Raw genomic sequence first — 20,549 nt, forward strand, 5'->3', positions numbered from 1 at the left:
AGGTTCGATTCACCAAAAAAAACAGTCTTCGGTGTACACTTTCATACGTTATTGAATCAAGTCATCTTAAACCAGTGATATATTCTATATGTATACTATGACCCATAACCTTTCAAGTCTGGTTCTCTTACTAAGGCTGAAGCCCATGGATATTCTTCTTACACCCTGTCCTATATGCATTATAAACAGGTTTATCTAGTCAAATCATTAACATTTCCTCTATATAGGAGCACAAAGATCTTCATGAATACAATCGTAAAGTCGATTAGACTGACAGTAACGAAGTCAAATAAGTTGAACAATTACTTCATATTCTTGTTTAGGAAATACTAATTCCGTATGAAATGAATATATAAAACATTGGATTCAGTTGGGAAAAAAGTTCACGGGTTTATATGATAATTCATTTCTTCCATATTAGATTTGCTTTTTTGGCGAAAGTAGGAAGTTATGACCACCCGCAAAGTTGAAGGCGATAAGTCAGCAAATCGAGGGCGAAAACACGAAAATATAAGATATCGGTTTTTCTCCCTCACATTTTCGTATTGTTGATGGGTTTTCATGTTTCGTATTCTTCGCGACAAGAAACGGGTAACCTGTGGCGGGTTTGGTATGTTCAAGTGTTCCCCCCACTTCCTGAAAGAGCGAAAATACGACGAAAAGCGACTTTAGTGCCAAGTGAGAAAAACAAAAAATCCTCATCTCTTCGACAAAACCCATCAGATTTTTATTACGTGTATTAGTCGTCAATTTGGCATGTTTAACGGGTTTTGTATAATTTTGTTATTCTTTTGCCCCGAAATGGGTGACAGAAATTCGTGAATTTTACATTTAGTATTTTACTATTTTTACCCCGCAAAGGAGAAAACACGGAATGGCACTAAACAACCACCATAGGTTTAGTTATGTTTGCTGAAAAATTCACGGACTGATCCTTTAAATTTAATAGCGAAATTCATATCTAAGATAAGGTTAGACGAAATTAGTTTGTACTTCTCTAGCCAGTTATGTAGGTCAGCTCCGCTTACATGTTATGTCAATTTCTATGATATTAAAGCTAATTAAGATAATTGGTTTTTGTTCCGTTTATCAAAGCTTATGTTTAACATTTCGTCTTTCGATTGAGAAACTGAATTGCAATTTAGCATCTGCGGCCGTCTTCATTTTTTAATGTTATTGTACCTGTCGATGTATTAATATTTCTTGTTTTTGCTCTCAACTTGGTGTGTTTTCGCCTTTAGTTTGGCGGGTTCTTGTATTATTTGAATATTTCAATGTTATTTTAAAGCGCGAAATATTGACCGCATCTGATCTCACAGCATTCCACTGACCTCTCACTCAGCAGAACTCAGCCTTCGACTTATGTTCAATGTGGTCTGACTGATAAATCAAAATTCAATAAGAAAGTTCCCATTGGACTATATGACTTCTTAAATTAAGAAAAGAACACAATTGGTGAGCAATGAGTTTAATCATCGACTCGTGTTTTGCAATATTGATGTGGGCAGAATGTTTAATACATTTACTAACGGTAAAAACAAGATAAATATCCGATGGTATAGTATTTATCTATGTATTTGAGTCCTCAAAGTTAGGTTTTCCGTCTTTAAATGGTGGATCGAGGCATCTTAATGTGTATATCATCCTAACTAACTTGTACCAATCATACGAACTACAATGTAATACAGATAAGTGTTACGTTAATACAAATTTATTATAAATTATTATATTTTTATTATGATAATTCGCCTGGTCATGAGAAAAAAAAACTTCCAAAATAACAAAACTGTCGACTTCGCTCTAATATCATATTTGTAAAGATAAATTTGTGCATGCATAAAACAATTGCGAAGCTTTTGTTCCTGGCATACGTATTTCTTCAGAAATTAATGTTTTAAAATAGCGAGTTAAAATGACCTTTTTAGGTAGCTAGTGGTGAGATATAATTTGCTTAAAATATTAGCGTCATATGATTGCGTGCGTGTTAGTTCTGTTCGTCGTGTACTGTGAAATGATGGTGAAACATATACCGAAATTCCACTATGATATTTGATGGAAAGTTTGATTGTAAGTTTTCGTTCAAATGAGATTTAAAGAATAACAATGGCGTATCTAGTTCAAGTGCGGAAATCTAAAACAATTTCAATGTTTAAGTTGTAAGTTCTAGTTTATTTTATGACGCTTAAAATACTTATCGTGATAAGGTGGTGTATTGTCTATTCCGGAGAAGGTAATATTACATTTAGAGAACAATGATGCCGTTATGTTAATCTTATTCGTAAAATATTGTCTGGTGCTACAAACATCCCATTTATTTGATGTGAAATCGAAAAAAGATGGAATAACCTTACAGCCCCATCTTTAATGCATAATATCTTTGTAGTTGCAATTAATAGTGTTTAATTTAAACATAAATATATTAATCAATGTTTATTGTGACATAATTTAATGATACTGTGCTTTATAACAACATGTATTTAGTTGCAGTGTGTTGATGTAATGATAATTTATATAGAAAGTGTAAAGCCTATACTATTTGAATGTTGAGATGTAATAATAAATTGCGATTTTTGTTATTCTGAAGACATTCACAAGAGAGCGATATTGCGCGTGATTTAACTATAGGGCTAAATCAGTATCTTCCCTTATATTTATATATTTCCCGGGCCTACTTTTATCGCCTCTGCAGATTCCTTAAGGCTCTATCAGGTTCTGACGAGACCCTGCCACGTGGTGGGCCGGCTCTTTGCCACGTGGCTATTCTTCCTTCCTTGTACGAAAATCAACCGAATAGAATTACTGGCCTATCGAACTTGCTGAAAGCTGTCGTTCAACTGCTGAACGTCGTCAACTGCTTGTGGTCATTAGTCGAGTCAAGTGGCATCTGTACATAAATGTGTAAAACTATCTTAGTACTTGATCCCGCCAGAGCGTCGATATCAGTACAAATGAGCCACGATGAAACCTCCTTGTATACGCATGAACAATCAAGCCTTTGTCTTATTTTATTCTTATAATCCTAAACCGTAGATATAATACATGAATTTATAGAATTTTAACTTTGAACTCGTTCGATATGTTATCGCCTGTCAGTATACACCCCGACTTCACTTCCTTTCTTTTTTGCCTACATTGGGTGTTTCCGGATTGAACTAGAATGTGGTTAAAAGTGAAGAAGATAGCAGTTATTATTTTCCTCGTGGATTAATAAAGAACTGTAGTGTGAATCAACTAATTGAATGTCTGATGGTTATAATCATCCACTTCACTACAATAATTTAAGTAGAGTTATCATCAACACAATTTATCAAAAAGAGCAGCGACAACTCATTTCGTTCAAATATAAAATTTAAATTCAGTTGCCTCCTTTGGATCTAGTGTTTTTCATTGGTGGGGCGAAAACATTTATTATTTTTGTTGAGCTTTCCGTTTAAAACCGTTTTTTCATGCATCGTTGAGTGAAAATGACATGGTTTTATCAAGATTAATATAAGTTATTTTTCCAACATCGTCGTAAATTTGAAAATATCTTCTGACACAATACTTGGTTCTTGACTTTCGGCATTAATTCTGGTTGCATAGCTCAAATTTCAAATAATCTCGGGTTATCAATTTAACAGATCATGAGATGTTGGTGGAGAACGTTAATTTACGGTGTTCTTAATTGAAACACGTTTTCCAAAAGTAGTTCCCTAGTAAAAGTTTCCTTTTTAAATTCTGAATCAAATATCGGTTTGCTTCTAATGTACGATGTAACTTCCAATGTTGACATTTAAGGATGATGACAAGTTAATGGTCATCCTTAATATTATTTCGTTATAAAAACAGTTTATATAATTTTGATATATATTAATATTTCAGTATTTGTTTACTCCATTTAAAAGACGTTTCTGATTAAGTAAAAACATTTACAATGACGTCGATTTTTTCTTGGTTTTTAGATTATTTTTTTATTTGGACTTAACTTCTTTTGAAAATCGGCCATAAACTGTAGTTGTTTTGAAGAAAATGACACCGTTTAAAGTCACAACTATATGAAATTAACTTTGTGAGTTAGAATAAAATAAGCTTCATGTTGATATCCCTGACGGTAGTTACGTTTTTTTATGGTCTTAAATATGTTCAAAGGTTCAGACACATGTCTTCACCGTCCAAATGTTAATGTGCATATTGAAAGATAAGAAATATTGCAATTTTAGTTTTACAGGGGCATTCCTTTATAACACTGAAAGCGATACATAGGCGAAACAATAACAATGCAGCTTACATATTTTTACAAATACAAAAAATTATCTTGTACATATTCGAATCAATGAAATGTTCATCAAAACCTTCCTCAATCACCACTTAAGTATAATATTATTAAGTCTTCTACAAATGAATGAGATAAAATAAGCTTAAGACAATCATGTATTGTACATCAGATTTATATCATCTAGTGTTTCAGTTATTTCAATCTGGATTATTTATAATCGTCAAGAATGAGTGGAGTATCAAGATAATAAAACATACGCAGAACGTTCGTTGTATATATAATTTGAAATCAGTATCAACATGCAAAGAACTGCACATGAACCATGTACAAACTGTGAGCTATTCAGGTCATTCTTTCTTCGCCTGAGCAACACCTTTTCCTACTAGGGATCCGCCTTCGTGCAAGAGTAGTGCTGGCCAAACAACAAAGTCCACCAGATGGCCTGTCTTTGTATACTGCTTGTAGCAATTTGTGTCAAAACGCTCGTCTTTGTCTGGAAGTTTGAAACACATAGGAGGGCTTTGCACTACCATCATCCAACACAGGTCTATGCATCCACGAATGAATGGCTGTAGATCGTTCAGACACTTCTTGCTCCAGCGGGCTTTCATGTAAGCCTACGTGTAAAAAGAGAGTTTGCGGAATAAGCGATGCGTAACTCAATAATTACCACTTAAAGCTGCACTCTCACAGATTAAACGCTTTGACAACTTGTTTATTGATTGTCTTGGAACGAGCCTATTTCTGCGAAAATCCATGGAAACCAGTTATATAAGACTGCTTACAAAAATTAGATCGCAGATTTTTATATTTAAGTTAAAAAAATGATGTATTTTTCATAAACCGTTACCATAAAACATTAATTTTCGAATGGGAGTATGATAATCTACGATCTGATTTTTTGTCAGCAATCTTACATTATTGGTTTGCAGATATTTATGCAAAAATTGCTCTTTCCGAGACAAAAATATTAAAGTTGTAAAAATGGTATATCTGTGAGAGTGCAGCTTTAAAGGCCGAACACGTATATTGAATGAAGAAAGATACAACGAGTATACGATGATTTTTTTGCATACGTGTAAACTTACTCTTTGGACAACAGTATCATGGAAACGGATACGTCTTTACGGAGGTTCTTCATCTGGTCATCAACATGCACTGATTTAGCTTCCTTAAATGATGATGCAATGGCATGTTTATGTTTTGTTAATTTCACACATAAGATGCTCATAAAGGCAAAGCGATATTAAAATACAATTGCAGAAGATTAAAACTTTAAAACATATTTTTAACCATTTGATATTATGTTAAAGCGATGATGAATAATCATACTTGATCCACAGCTGTCGAATCATCTGTATTTGGGTCGGAAAAACTTGTACGCTTCGCCTGCCACTTCTGCTGTAACTTATAGTCTTCCAAAGAAGAATTTTGTCTCATATACTGGGCTAATTCTTTGGCAAGCTTTAAAGAACAAATAGTTTTAGGTGTACATGTTTTTGATTGTCCATGCATTTAACACAAATGTGTTTCATAGAGAACGTTTTGAAAAGCACATATTAATATTGTATGTGAAGCAAAACTACGCACCCGTTTCTTCGGCATTGTTGCCATTACAGGAACGGTCTGAAAGCAAACGAAATTTATTTTGAAAAGGAAATATTTAAAGGGACAAAAGGCAACCACATTCACGAACGCAATATCAATTCGGTATTTAAAACGTGATATTATGTAAACGTTGATGTATTTCTCCATACCTTTTCATCCTGTGGATATTCAACCTCGAGCAGCAGATTCATTGCCCTCTCCGTGTCTTTCAGTACCAAGGTTGCTTTCATTTCGCAGAACTCATATGCATTCTGTATACAGTAAAAATAAAATTGATAGTTTTATCGTTCCCAGAAAATGAAAACATTTAACAAAATAACGGAAGTAGCTTGACTGTTGGGGTTGTGCCTCAGTTTCTTTGTCAATCGATGAATGTCATATTTATAAGAAATGAAAGGAAAAAAAAACATTTAAATACTAGAAGCGTTAGTTGGAGCGTCTCTATAACTTCCATTTCTGTGTAACCACTGTCTACCAAGACCTCAAAAGCGTTGGTCCATTCATTATCGTACAATTCGTTGTATTTATCAGCAAGTTTCAGTGGACGGTTCGGGTCGCTTAGATCGGTAATGTCTGGGTTATTTTTCGTTAGCTTGTCCCCAGCAAGTTTGCTTAGTCTGAAAATATCAAAATTGATTAAGCAAAATAATGATGGACATAAAAAATAGCTTATTTATTATTTTCAAGAAGATCCTTCGGGTAAGCGCAGTTGTTGAACATAAAAGCATTTTATATAATCTACCTGAGCATCATATCCTCCTTTTGTTTACTAACTTCTTGCATTGAATATTTAGTGGTGTCCAATTCTTGTTTCAGCTTTGAAATCTGTTCTGTCAACACGTGTTCCTCGTTCTTTTGAGTCTCAATGGCGTATTCAAGTTCTTTTACTTTATCTTCAAGAGTTTTGTTTTGTTCGTTTATTTTCTTCGCATTTTCCTGTAAATCTTCCTGTAAATCAAGTTTCTCCTCATCCACAACAATAGGTGATGCAGGACGCAGCTCCAAATGTTCACTAGCTGGAACCGTTGTATCTATGACTGGTGCAGGTTCTTGAGCTGTAGCCTCCCTTGATCCGATTTTTGATTGCACAGCGGGTGGAATCTGAAACATATACCGATTACATTGAGTGTAGATCTAAGTCTGTTAAACTTAAAATGTAATAAATATAGTCCAGATATCCAATGTCCAGAAAGGTATCCAGATATTTACCATCTTTGAAAACGATACGGATGTTTGATCTATTTTCCGGAAAAGTTCAAACTTTGTTCGACCGTCAATCTTCTCCAGGCTTCTTAATTTCGTTAAATACTCTTTCCACTCCTTCGTTTCCAGCTCTAACTGATCTAGGACCTCTTCAGTTGGCATCGTATCAAAGTATTGGTAAGGAGAGGATCTGTTTGAGTCCCTATTTAGCTTTTCTGCCGCAACCTCTGCCATTTCTGTACTAAAATATTACAATACATTTACAATTTATAATTGCTTTTACGTTTGAAATTTAGATTCTTAAACGTGTTTAAATTAACAGCATTTAAATGACTCGATAAGAAAAATATAACAATATATATATATATATATATATATATATATATATATATATATATATATATATATATATATATATATATATATATATATATATACATGTATGATACTGTTTTATAATTCGACTTACCTTGAATAGGCTTGTGCAAGATAACAACGAAATTAAGAAATGTATTTCCTCAAAATTAGAATCATCATACCAGCTCAATAGACTTTAAAACTTCCTTGTCGCTCCCACTTTCTCGAAGGTAAAGTATTCTTAACTCTTAACAACTTCTACGAATAAGCTATTGTAAAGCCCTATTGTATTCCTGTCACTGTTACTCATTTCCGTTATTTTAAGTGTTATGTTAATGAAACAATATCACAATTCTTCAAATGGTACGTAATTATACAAATTATTAGTAGTCTTAAATTCATTGAATTTAAACGCTTAGAGACTACTCGTATAACCATAAACTTCTTCCGGGTGTTTTCATTATCTTTCGAGTGTGATATCTTTAAATTAGAGCCGATACATATCCCCAAAATGTATACTAGTATACACTTTGTGATGAAATATTTTTGTAGTTAAATACAGTTTATGATAAAACATATATACAAATCAGACTGATATTTTTCATGGAAATATTAAGACGAATATTACCAAGCACATTTAACTTTTTTCTTCAGATAATATGTTATAATGGTAAAATATAAAAAAATAACAAACATGGCTGGAACGTTTTTATTGATATATCCACCACCGAACATCAAATATTTAGTCCCCAAAAAAATACCTGTGTTTCCGGTAACCCGACCGACCCTATTTTTTCCTCGCCGACACTAATCTTTTTTTAGACATAAAAGTAAAAAAAAAAAATATATATCCTAAAAAAATTATTTCTTTAAATATATCGTTATATTTTAGTTGTTTGTCTTTCAATGTCCCCGGAGAATATACTTTTATTCCTGATTATGTATTACCGAGACGCGAAAACAAAATGGCGGAGGGCGGTTGATCCCCGGAGACATATTTTGCTGTCTTTATAATGAAAATATTTTGAATTATAGTTCGTGGTGTTATTTTAATATCCATATCCATGTCCAAAATAAAACTTACTTTTTTTACGATTAGGCTTTGCGTATACCATGCAGGCCTCTTCCGATTAGGCTTTGCGAATTGATGCAGGCTTACTGCCAGGTTCCTATACACATTTCATTAATCGTTATATTAATTTATCTGCAATTATCAAATGGTTATTTATTTCGCCTTATTTAAGTCCCATCAACTGAAATCCAAACAAAAACCTGCGAAAGTTAATAACACTTTTACATTTATTGGAATGTGTCGGTTGCAGATCAAACGGTACAATTTGATTTGTGACGTCAGAGCACGAGCGGTGATAAGATCAAAGGCGCGTGGCTATGGTTTGTATCTAATTCGGTCAGTCGAATACAGTATGATCCTATTTGATTGCCTGGATTTCGCTTAGGCTAGTACGAGAATACCATACGATCGAAAAAATAATAATCAATAATCGTCGTCTGGGAATCTTAAAACAATGACCGAAATGTTTGAATTCACTATAAATATGAATGAAACTTTGTTTGTAGTAATGTACGAAAATAAGATACGTAAAATAAATCCATATCCGCGTTTACTTGTTCTTTTATTAACCTACCTCCACTTGAAGGCCTAGTTAAGGAGCTCATAGTTGACAAGAAAATTTTCCTCAAGGCCTAAAAAAAAATTGTTTGGTTAGGGTTACATCCTTTTCAAAAATAGGTAGGGTAAGTAGGCTTTTTTTTTTTTTTATTAGGCTTTATATAAGAATGCCATGTTCATCATTGGAGAATGGTGTTATAGTTATCTTCTATATAAGCATTTAAGGTTTTAAACACTTCATATTGAAAAGCAAAAAAAGAGCAAAAAACAAGATTATATAACATAATTGATCTGATGCAACAGAAACTTGCATGATATGGAAAGTGTAAAAAAAAACAAAAAAAACCCGACCTACCGACCATGTTTTGCCATGTTACCAGAAACACAGGTATTTTTTTGGCCTTATATGATTCAAATGATTTATAACACGCGTTTTCTCAATACGTAAGTCCTGCTTTGGGCGTAGTCTAAAAGCCGATAATTTGAACATGTGAGCTCATGGATGCAAACGTCTAATGTTACTTTCATAGATATGTTGAATATGTGGACATGCAAGGCAAATGCTCAACAAACAGATCGCACATCCGCTTAAGACTTCCAATAATTGCCTGTAGACCTAGTTGCCCGTTTTACGTATTCCTTGTTAAGATGTTTATATAAGGTTCGAATTAAACAAGCAGCGACTTATACTGATATATATTTTAGCTCAGTTGTGGCGGAAGTTAATAGCTTATCACACGCGAGGGCAGAATCCAGACCGATATTCTTTATGAGAGGCCATAAATAGGAATCCCAGGTACGGATCTAAACCACAATCACTAAGGTGAGGGGCGGACTCCTATAGCATTAGACCACTCTTATCCCTTAAATGTTTAACAATATTATCAACAATGTCTTTCGAATTCTCTTGACGTAGTATATTTCTGTGAAGTACACACCAGCAGTCACTGTTGATCTAGATGCATAATTATATATCTACTATTTTATCACGCCGTATTGATGCCATCCATCAAAACAAATCTTGTAATCTTTGTTCACCATGGTCGGTATCCATAAAACATCTTAAAACCATTTCTTAAGTTAAGTATCTCCAAAGTAATAATAAATGATAACCTAATCATATATGAAAGCCTTTGATTTCGTTGATTCAATTGAATATTCAAACTTTTATTTTCAAAATACAATTTTCTTACAATATGACTTAGAACATTTTGAAAAATTGACTAAAATTAAGAAATGTCTCAAGCAGTTTTTTGCAAATACGGCTCCATTCCAATTAGCTCAATAAGACGAATGGCGGAAGGTAAATCTAAATGTTATGCACAATCCTTGTACACGTTTTTTATATTGGTTGCGGATATTAATAGCGCGCTTCGAACGAAACTCTTTTGATGACTAGATTGCCCTCACCGTCCGAGACTCATTCGGTACAATGCGAACTTCCAGTCACACCGTCCGAGACTCATTCGGTACAATGCGAACTTCCAGTCACACCGTCCGAGACTCATTCGGTACAATGCGAACTTCCAGTCACACCGTCCGAGACTCATTCGGTACAATGCGAACTTCCAGTCACACCGTCCGAGACTCATTCGGTACAATGCGAACTTCCAGTCACACCGTCCGAGACTCATTCGGTACAATGCGAACTTCCAGTCGCATGATAATTTTGGATTTGCATTATGATTTGTTTCTGATACACGCTTTTTTGCTAATATATAAATAGTTTAAATGATTTATATGTGTTCATGAAAGAAAGATGAGTCTTTACTACAACATTAAACATCTTGTTGACGCATCTTTTATTATTTTCTTTTCTGCAATGAATACAACTCTCTTACTTTAAATATCATTTGAAATAAGGAAGTTCACTGAGCTACTTACTATCTTATCAATAACACTTGAACGTCCCAAGACTTATTTTGGAAGTTTGTTTTATTAACCCAGAGGCAGGAATATGTTAATGGGCAATCTGTGGATATCAGCTTTTACATGCTATTAAAACTTGTTTGCTACAATGAGATTTTTTAAATATTTGTTTCTTAACACTAAATTTATCGCATAATTATGATGTATCATTATTTTGGATAGCAAGCTTTATATCATGGCGTACGTTACTGTTTTTCTTTAATAGCTTTCAAGATAAATGTGATCTGATATTCTGGTGCAATAAATAGATGATAATTGTTTCGTAATATATTTCACCGAGTGTTCGCCAAAACCTGGCATTGCAACGTTCACGCGGTAAAATATTTTATCATATTTAATTACTCCATATGTGTTCTTATTATATGATTCGATCTGCTTTATATGCGCAATAAATCTAAAAGCAAAACAGAAACAAAACGAAACTTCGTTTTTAGTTAAATTATGTATTTTATTTCTGTTTATTTGCATATGACCAAAACACAATAAATATAACTTTCTAAACTTAGCCCTCTCTATATTACATCCGATGTATGCACTAATATGTCAAGTGATAACAATAGTACCAAATAAAACAAATTCAGTTAAAAAGAATACAAATAAAATGTATCAATGGTATGAAAACCTGTACCGGAAGGAATAGGCAACTCTTAGTAACACAAAACGTCTTTAAAACGACCGTGGGGTTACCAATAGATAGGTAACCCAACCAGATACTTCATTTTAACAAAGGCCATTCCAATAAAGTGCATTTCATAATATGTAATGAACGGTATTTATAAGAGAAATACATTTTTAGACCAGCAAGACTATTACTAAAATTTAAAAAAAACACTTTTGGAAGTAATAATGTGACAGGTATTTGCAGTCACTTAAAACTCGTGTCCATTTTGGGCCTAAAATAGACAATGTGACGTACAGCAGGGTTAACTCATAAGGCAACCAATGGGCGCAGACAGACTCTTATAGATCTCAAAACAACAGAGACAGAATATTTGACTAAAACATGATATCACTAGTAAACAATAAAAACAACACGTAACAACATATCAATCACTTGAAAATGAAGAAGCATGAAGAGGTGTCGTAGTAACAAAGAAATAATATAGTAAATAAAGGCGCAAATACACAAATTTGACACTTTAAACTGCATTCCCTATACTGTGATATTATATATATGGCATTGCTTGAAAGTTTGACTCAACATTTTGTCAAATGATCACACCACATTATGATTTAACCAAAACATTGTCACAGATGTTCATCTGAATCTACATATGAAAATTGAACACATATTCAATTTGATTTTGATTCCGAAATGCACTCGGACAATTGGAATACTCACATCAATCAATACAATGTAATTGTAAAAGCATTATTCGGAGACCCCTCCCGTGTATTCACAGAAAAAAAAACATCGCTAGAATGAAGAGACGAGTATATCTAGTTTTGTTCTGATGACCCAATCTTGTTCCTCCCCACAGGTTGCGCAATACCTTTTGCAATAAGAGGGCCACCATCATGCAAAAGTAGCGCAGGCCAAACGACGAAATCAACCGTAGTTCCAGAAAGTGTGTACTCCTTAAATAAATTGGCATCAAAACGTTGACCTTTGGTGACCAGTTTAAAGCGCATAGGTGGACTCTGGACGACCATTTTCCAACAAAGATGCAGGCAGGCTTTCACGAATGGTTTGAGGACTGGTATACACTCTCTGTTCCAAAAAGCCTCGATGTATGCCTTAAAAACAGAATTACATTTAAAATATTATCAGTTTAAATTTGGATTCCATATGACCAAGTTATACAATCAATTTTATTATCTTCTAATTCATTACTTTACATCGCCATTAAATATGTATTTATATGTATACATAGGCGTTTAAGCAAATAAACAAGTTTCAAGTCTCAGGTTTGAATTTAAAGAACATAATTGTGTGTATTAAACATTACTTATTAATAATCCCCATAAAAATAATCAACACTAAATTTTAGAAAATGTTTGTTTGGAATACCCGTTGTACGATTGGAACAATCGAAGATGAAACTTCTTTTCTCAGTTTCTTCAGCTTATCTTCAATATTTACTGGTTTTATGTCCTGAAGTGTAGACAAAAAATAATGATAAACATAGATATACATACAATTTACGATACATTAAATAGACAATGAAAGAAATCACTTACAAGTTTTGTCTGCATGGCAGAAAGCGATGCTGGTTGATTGCCACCTTTTGGTAGCCACCTTTTCTGCAGGCCCATGGCTCCCATTGTAGCGCTATTAAGCACATCTGAAAACTAATGCATACTCTTCGATTTACAATTATTACGAACAATAGAAGGACAATTCCAGTAAACCATACATCGATTGAAGTTTTTTAAAGACTTACCATGTGCTTCTTTTTAGCTGACACATCTATTGATTGTTCGTTTAAGTTGACCTAGAATCATAAAAATATCGAAATATATGTGCGTGAAATGGTTATTTAACGTGAAAATATTTTGTTTATATGCATTCTTCAAACCAAATTGAAATCGAGTCAGCAAAGTGTTCTTACCCGCCCACTCCGTATTGTTATTTCAGGTATACCAATCTTAAATTAGAAAAAAAATGCAACACAATAGTTTTAAATTTCATTTCTGAAACACAACGATGTATGTGGCACTGAGAAATACACAGTTCTGTAACAAAAACAAAAAAACCTAAAATTTATGAAGTAAGAATTTACTCATTGAACATATTAACATTCTCTTTTCACCTTGAAGTTTACTGATTTGGTGTAATCTTCAAACAAAAGATTTACAGAGTCTTCAGCTTTTTTCAAAACCATGTCAGCCTTTTGATTGCAAAACGTATCAATATTCTGGAATGTAAAAAACAGATTTAAGACAGCCATTTTTCAACGGGTATTGTACATATCATATTGAAATATTCAATTTATATCGCAAACATGCACTTCAAAAGTCATTGTAGGTTATTTCAATTTGTATCTGAACAAACATGGCACTATTCAGTGAAGTATCGTATTATTCCTTTTTAGTTTTCCAGTTTCTTGAGATAACATACATTTTGTAAATATTATCTCGCCGGGGAATGTCTAGATTTGCATGGATTCCGTCCGCGTTTTGAGTCATTTAATATAATTATGTTTATATTTGAATATTTACGTACTTAGTATATAACATATTGTTTAGATTAAAATGACTTCAGTACAGTCAACTAACCATGAGCGTGTCCTTAAGTGTATCAATAGCTTCACTTTGAGAATAACCACAGTCGAGAAGGCCTTCAAACGCGTTGGTCCATTCGTTGTCATATATCTCGCTGTATTGTTCCCCGAGTCTGGTAGGCCGACAAGGATCACTGAGGTCAGCTATGTTTGGATTGTCTGCTGTTAGTTTCTCGCCTGCAAATCTACTTAACCTGAAAACAGACATTCAATAACGGTATAAAAATGGAAATAACTAATTTCAGTGGAACTCACATAGTCTCATTTTTATAGTTTATATTTTCTCTTTTTGACTCAAGTTAACTGCAGTGGCTCATTGCGATGGTGCGCCTTGTGACGGTGTGTGGGTGCGTCTTGTGAATGCGTGTTGGTGAGTCTTGTGACGGTGTGTGGGTGCGTCTTGTGACTGCGTGTGGATGCGTCGTGTGACGGTGTGTGGGTGCGTCTTGAGAAGGGATATTGTAGCGGCTTGTGACGGGGTGTGGGTGCGTCTTGTGACAGGGTGTAGGTGCGCCTCGTGACTGCGTGTGGGTGCGTCTTTTGAAGGGATATTGGTACGTCTTGTGACTGAGTGTGGGTGCGTCTTGTGACGGGGTGTTGGTGCGTCTTGTGACTGCGTGTGGGTGCGTCTTGTGACTGCGTGTGGGTTCGTCTTGTGACGGTGTGTGGGTGCGTCTTGTGACTGCGTGTGGGTGCGTCTTGTGACTGCGTGTTGGTACGTCTTGTGACTGCGTGTGGGTGCGTCTTGTGACGGGATGTTGGTGCGTCTTGTGACTGCGTGTGGGAACGTCTTGTGAAGGGATGTTGGTGCGTCTTGTGACGGGGTGTGGGTACGTCTTGTGACGGGGTGTAGATGCGTCTTGTGACGGGATGTTGGTGCGTCTTGTGACTGCGTGTGGGTACGTCTTGTGACGGGGTTTGGGCACGTCTTGTGACTGCGTGTGGGTTCGTCTTGTGACGGTGTGTGGGTGCGTCTTGTGACTGCGTGTGGGTGCGTCTTGTGACTGCGTGTTTGTACATCTTGTGACAGCGTGTGCGTGCGTCTTGTGACGGGATGTTGGTGCGTCTTGTGACTGCGTGTGGGTGCGTCTTGTGAAGGGCTATTGGTGCGTCTTGTGACGGGGTGTGGGTACGTCTTGTGACGGGGTGTGGGTGCGTCTTGTGTGCGCAACGTCAGACGTTGTACTTTGGTTTTGTGCCTTAGAATGTTTTCGCAAAATTTACCCAAACTGGGTTTATTTAGTTGTATGGAACTTGCACGCAACAATTATCTACCACATTGACATCAAAGGATCACAAGTTTACCCGCTAGTGTTTTGACTAGATGTTTAAGTTCCTCTTTCGAAAAAATAGTTGGCACCACAGGTTATATTCCTGATCATATCCGTACGTTTAAAGATTGATTAAGGCGTGTTACTTGCCATGGATTGAAACGTCGGTTCTGAAGTACCTGGTAAGGAGAAGTTCTTTCTCCCTCTGTAGGTCTTCTCCAACCAGTTGAACGTCTTTCAAACTTGTCTGCAGTTCCTTATTTTCTCTCTTTAGTTTTTCCAGCTCGTTGTTCCTGCCACCTGGAGATGCAGTTTGGGGCCGCTGTGGTGCATTGTCTCGCCTTATTCTTCTTTCACCCTCATGTGCACTCTGATGACCTTCCTGGTGGCGAGGTACCTGTTGGTGTCGGTGCTCATATGGTATACGTTGATCTTGATCTGCTCCTTGTTTTCTGAATGAAGTGTAATATTCCGGCGGGACCTACGAAAACAGAAATTATGATAACTATTGTTTCGTATTCAATGTTTGTATTGTTTTTCTAACCAGACCCATCTAAAAACAAATTATTAGATATGTTGCTCATTGGTGTACTCATATATATTTTTATTTATGCAAACATTTACATCGTATGGGATTTGTAATGCAATTGTACTGCATCCTATAACGTGCGACAACGGAAGATTTCTCCTATATCTATATAATATATTCGTAATCGTTTATACCCATAATTTACTCAAAAGCGTATATACACCCAGTATACTCTTTACGTTTATGCTCAAAATATATTCGTTATCGTTTATACCCATAATATAATCGTCATCGTGTATTCCCGTTATAAACTCGTTATCGTTTATACTCATAATACACTCGTTATCGCTCATATCCAGTATATACTAGTTATCATTTATACTCATAATACACTCGTTATCGCTCATACCCAGTATATACTCGTTATCATTTATACTCATAATACACTCGTTATCGCTCATACCCAGTATAAACTCGTTATCATTTATACTCATAATACACTCGTTATCGCTCATACCCGGTATATACTCTTTATCATGTATACTCATAATACACTCGTTATCGCTTATACCCAGTATATACTCGTTATCATTTATACTCATTATACACTCGTTATCGCTCATTCCAAGTATACTCGTGTATTCCCATAATATAACGTAGTCGTTTCTACCCATAATATACTCGTTATCGTGTATTCCCATAATATTACGTTATCGTTTATACCTATAATACACTCGTTATCGCTCATACCCAGTATATGCTCGTTATCGTTTATACTCATAATACACTCGTTATCGCTCATATCCAGTATATACTCGTTATCGTGTATTACCACAATATACCCGTAATCGTTCATTCCCATAATATACTCGTAATCGCTTATACCCAGTAAATGCTCGTTAATGATTATACTCATAATACACTTATTATCGCTCATACCCAGTATATACTCGTTATCATTTATACTCATAATACACTCGTTATCGCTCATACCCAGTATATACTCGTTATCATTTATACTCATAATACAATCGTTATCGCTCATACCCAGTATATACTCGTTATCATTTATACTCATAATATACTCGTAATCGCCAGTATATACTCGTTATCGTGTATTCCCACAATATACTCGTAATCGTTTATACCCATAATATACTCGTAATCGCCAGTATGTACTCGTTATCGTGTATACGGATAATACACTCGTAATCGCATACACTCATAATATTTTAGGAATCGTATATACGCATGTATCAACATTTTAACAACAACATAAAGAAACAATGTGCTTACCATACTGATTAGAAAATCTGAAGTTTGAATCATCTGTGAAAACATCCACACTTTCGTTTCTCCACTCATTTGACCTTTCTTTAAGTTATCAATTATATCATTCCATTCTTTGATTTTAGTATCAAGGTCATTTAAAATACGTTCAATAGGATACGCCTCGGCATTTTGGTACCATAATGAACGTTCCTCGACGGAAGGTCTACTCGGAAACTCCAGAAATGACGAGCTTACACCCATTTTGATATGTCATGAAAATTAAATATATATGTGTAAATATATTGTCATTTAACGATCTCCAATAAATTTTCATTTCATTTTGTTTCAGACATATATGCAAATAAATCTGAGCGTCTGATTATGAATCTGAATTTTATTTAATCTGATCACACGTACAATTGTCAAAATAACAAGGAAGTAATATCCGATACAGTTCCTTAAATGGAAATTACCATTCGTAATTTACTTCCTCATCGGAGTGGGGCCTATACATTATACTTGTGGAGAATACATTATACTTTTATGACGGTGTTTGCGATACCGTAGATGATTAAAAAAACAGAAACTTTTGTTTCAAGTGTTTGTGTAGCTATAAGGTTTTATTGCATTTTGGGGATACTTTTATATCTCATTTGTTTCAAAGAAGTTGTAAACCTAGGCATACAAGGCCTCAATGTAGCTACGCCACTGGGCATAACATGTGTGCGTCTTAAAAATAAACGTTTGCTTTTGACCAAGAACTGTACACACACTGAACGCTTTATATTTAAAACAACTGTAATGATAAAGTTTATGTCAACAGCTACTTTATACCCCGTTTCGTGCCTCGCTTAAACGGATTTGCGCAAGAGAACGAACCACCTCGGCCTTCCGAACCTTGCCAGGTAACTCTGACTAGCTACGAGCGTTACGCGACACATGCTATTGAGTATTGCGCAATTACTATTTCATTATTCATATTTTAGCAAAGTGGGTTTCAACTAAATACTTCAGAATGAATACTGCAAAGAATGCGTCATACATTTATACACATCTTTCGGCGGACATCTGGCTTTAATTGAGTGAATTTAATTTCTTCATGATACCGTAAACCCCTTGACATGCAGTATTTCGCATTTAAAGATTTGTTTACATAACATGTTCGTTATTGTTTAACAAACACAAAATTAACGTTAAATGACGCAAATGCAGTGTGATGGTGAATACTTTTAAAAAATCAACAATAACGCCAACCACGTCAGTTCTTAATTAAGTTATTTTAATCAAGTATTTTATCATACTATCCTACTTAGTAACAATCGAATGCATGGTCACCCAGACGGTGCATTGTCACCACAAGTATATGCATTGGCACCATAAAAAGTACATTCATTGGCACCACACGATAACTAAATCGAGCCTAGTCTATCAAGTATAGTAAGTGAAGATCTAAAATTTGTAAAAATGTAATCTTTTGTGAATAACAAAGCTAAACATGTGTCATGGAAACACTAAAACATACAGAACGAGAACACTGCATTAATATCAAGTATCAAGATTATGCCTTTAATATTAATTTATAGGAAGTTGAGCAAGTTTTAGACGATCAGATTTTGATTTTTTGCTCAGATATTTTCATTTAAAACAACACATATTTCCTGTTTAGAACTTCATTATCCGATGTGTATTTGTATACGTATTAAAATCTACAAGGGAGAAACAAAAGACTAGTTTTACCCATAACCTCTATTTTCTGGTGCTAGAAAGGAGATATTAGTCAGTTTACATGGAGACGACCTACCCCTCTACAGCAGGCCAGACTGGATTTTTTTCTTGTTTCTGATGCTTTATTGCCAAATATTAGAAATTGTGATATACATATAAGTTACAGATCTGATCATTCTATAGTTAGTCTTGATTTAAAACTACAAGAAGTTAAGCATGGGAAGGCCTCTGGAATTTAATAATTCGTTGTTAAGTGATATAGAATATTTAAATAGTATTAACCAAAAGATTGATGAAATCAAACAACAGTACTGTTTACCTGTATATTGCTTGGATAAATTGTCCGAAATCAATAATAATGAAATTCAATTTGTGATTAATGATCAGCTTTTTTTAGAAACATTGTTAATGGAAATTAGGGGTAAAAGTATTTCCTATTCAAGTTATAAAGCTAAAAGTAAAAATACTCAGGAAAATGATATTTTAACAAAAATTGGAAATATAGAAAATAATTTGAATGATGAAAATAAGGATAGATTAGATGCTTTACAAAATGAATTAAGTACATTAAGATCAGAGAAAATAAGAGGACATATTATCCGATCAAGAGCAGAATTTATTGATAATGGTGAAAAGCCAACAGGTTTTTTTTGTCGGCTTGAAAAGAATTACTCTATTAGTAAATGCATTCCTTTTATTGAGAAGGAAGATGGTTGTTTTGTATATGAGCAAAATGATATTTTAAAAGAAACATCCTTGTTTTATGAAAAATTATACTCTAAGAGTACTTCAGAAGTTGACTATAATATTGAAAATGACTTGAATGAATGTTTTGTTCCTAAACTGTCAATTGATCAGGCACAGTCTTTAAAAGGTCTTATAACTTTTGAAGAAACCTCTTCTACCTTAAAAAATATGAAAATTGATAAAAGCCCGGGTTCGGATGGATTCACTGCAAATTTTTTTAAGGCTTTTTGGTCTCGTATTGGATATTTTGTAGTTAGAGCTGTAAATTTTGCTTTAGAAAATGTATCAATGTCTATTACACAAAAACAAGGTATCATTACATGTATTCCAAAAGATAATACACCAAGGAAGTTTCTTAAAAACCTTAGACCTATTACCTTGCTCAATACAGTTTATAAAATTACATCTGGTTCCATTGCAAACAGATTAAAGACTGTATTAGATTTTTTAGTTGCAAAAGACCAAACTGGTTTTATAAAAGGAAGACATATTGGTGAAAATACTAGGCTACTATATGACTTGATGAAATTCACTGAGGACAATAATATACCTGGTCTGTTAATGATGATAGATTTTGAGAAAGCGTTCGATACTTTGTCTTTTAGTTTTATTAAAAAAACTTTTTCTTTCTTTAATTTTGGAACACTGTTTATACAGTGGATTTCTTTGTTTCTGAATAATACTGAAACTGCTGTTCAAATGAATGGTTTTATGTCAAATTTCTTTAAAATTGGGAGAGGGTGTAGACAGGTAGACCCGATAAGCCCATATATTTTTATTTTGTGTGCTGAAATTTTAT

At 34.4% G+C, this 20,549-nt stretch overlaps 2 protein-coding genes across 5 annotated transcripts; both read right to left on the reverse strand.

The window, feature by feature from the left end:
• Window positions 1-4,023: 4,023 nt before the first annotated feature.
• On the reverse strand, window positions 4,024-7,885 carry LOC128229331 (uncharacterized). 3 transcript variants are annotated; one of them, XM_052941201.1, is made up of 9 exons: window positions 7,606-7,885; window positions 7,073-7,307; window positions 6,606-6,964; window positions 6,282-6,480; window positions 6,013-6,114; window positions 5,846-5,881; window positions 5,588-5,719; window positions 5,344-5,426; window positions 4,024-4,872 (listed from the first exon to the last, which is right to left on the reverse strand). In XM_052941201.1, the coding sequence occupies exons 2-9, from the start codon at window positions 7,298-7,300 to the stop codon at window positions 4,863-4,865; spliced, it is 1,149 nt and encodes a 382-aa protein (XP_052797161.1). In that variant the 5' UTR covers window positions 7,301-7,307; window positions 7,606-7,885; the 3' UTR covers window positions 4,024-4,862. The 3 variants fall into 3 exon arrangements, with proteins under 3 accessions (XP_052797161.1, XP_052797160.1, XP_052797159.1); XM_052941200.1 differs by having other exon boundaries at window positions 7,073-7,302; window positions 7,536-7,885; XM_052941199.1 differs by having other exon boundaries at window positions 4,025-4,872; window positions 7,536-7,884.
• A 3,530-nt stretch (window positions 7,886-11,415) lies between these two features.
• On the reverse strand, window positions 11,416-17,737 carry LOC128229324 (uncharacterized). Of its 2 annotated transcripts, XM_052941190.1 has the most exons (9): window positions 17,303-17,737; window positions 15,657-15,958; window positions 14,202-14,400; window positions 13,736-13,840; window positions 13,535-13,570; window positions 13,367-13,417; window positions 13,164-13,274; window positions 12,994-13,077; window positions 11,416-12,719 (listed from the first exon to the last, which is right to left on the reverse strand). In XM_052941190.1, the coding sequence occupies exons 1-9, from the start codon at window positions 17,537-17,539 to the stop codon at window positions 12,423-12,425; spliced, it is 1,422 nt and encodes a 473-aa protein (XP_052797150.1). In that variant the 5' UTR covers window positions 17,540-17,737; the 3' UTR covers window positions 11,416-12,422. The 2 variants fall into 2 exon arrangements, with proteins under 2 accessions (XP_052797150.1, XP_052797151.1); XM_052941191.1 differs by lacking the exon at window positions 13,535-13,570.
• Between the last annotated feature and the right edge of the window lie 2,812 nt (window positions 17,738-20,549).

Source organism: Mya arenaria, chromosome 3 (genome assembly GCF_026914265.1).
Source record: "Mya arenaria isolate MELC-2E11 chromosome 3, ASM2691426v1".
In the NCBI taxonomy this organism is placed as follows: domain Eukaryota; kingdom Metazoa; phylum Mollusca; class Bivalvia; order Myida; family Myidae; genus Mya; species Mya arenaria.

What these genes read in the sequence shown, in the direction of transcription:
- LOC128229331 (XM_052941201.1), bottom strand. Translation starts at nt 7,300, where the DNA reads ATGGCAGAGGTTGCGGCAGAAAAGCTAAATAGGGACTCAAACAGATCC. An exon ending in CCGTATCGTTTTCAAAGATG is followed by an intron (nt 6,965 to 7,072) that starts GTAAATATCTGG and finishes TATATGTTTCAG; the next exon opens with ATTCCACCCGCTGTGCAATC. An exon ending in CGCTCCAACTAACGCTTCTA is followed by an intron (nt 6,115 to 6,281) that starts GTATTTAAATGT and finishes TACTGTATACAG; the next exon opens with AATGCATATGAGTTCTGCGA.
- LOC128229324 (XM_052941190.1), bottom strand. Translation starts at nt 17,539, where the DNA reads ATGGGTGTAAGCTCGTCATTTCTGGAGTTTCCGAGTAGACCTTCCGTC. An exon ending in TAACAATACGGAGTGGGCGG is followed by an intron (nt 13,418 to 13,534) that starts GTAAGAACACTT and finishes TTATGATTCTAG; the next exon opens with GTCAACTTAAACGAACAATC. An exon ending in CAGCTAAAAAGAAGCACATG is followed by an intron (nt 13,275 to 13,366) that starts GTAAGTCTTTAA and finishes AGTATGCATTAG; the next exon opens with TTTTCAGATGTGCTTAATAG.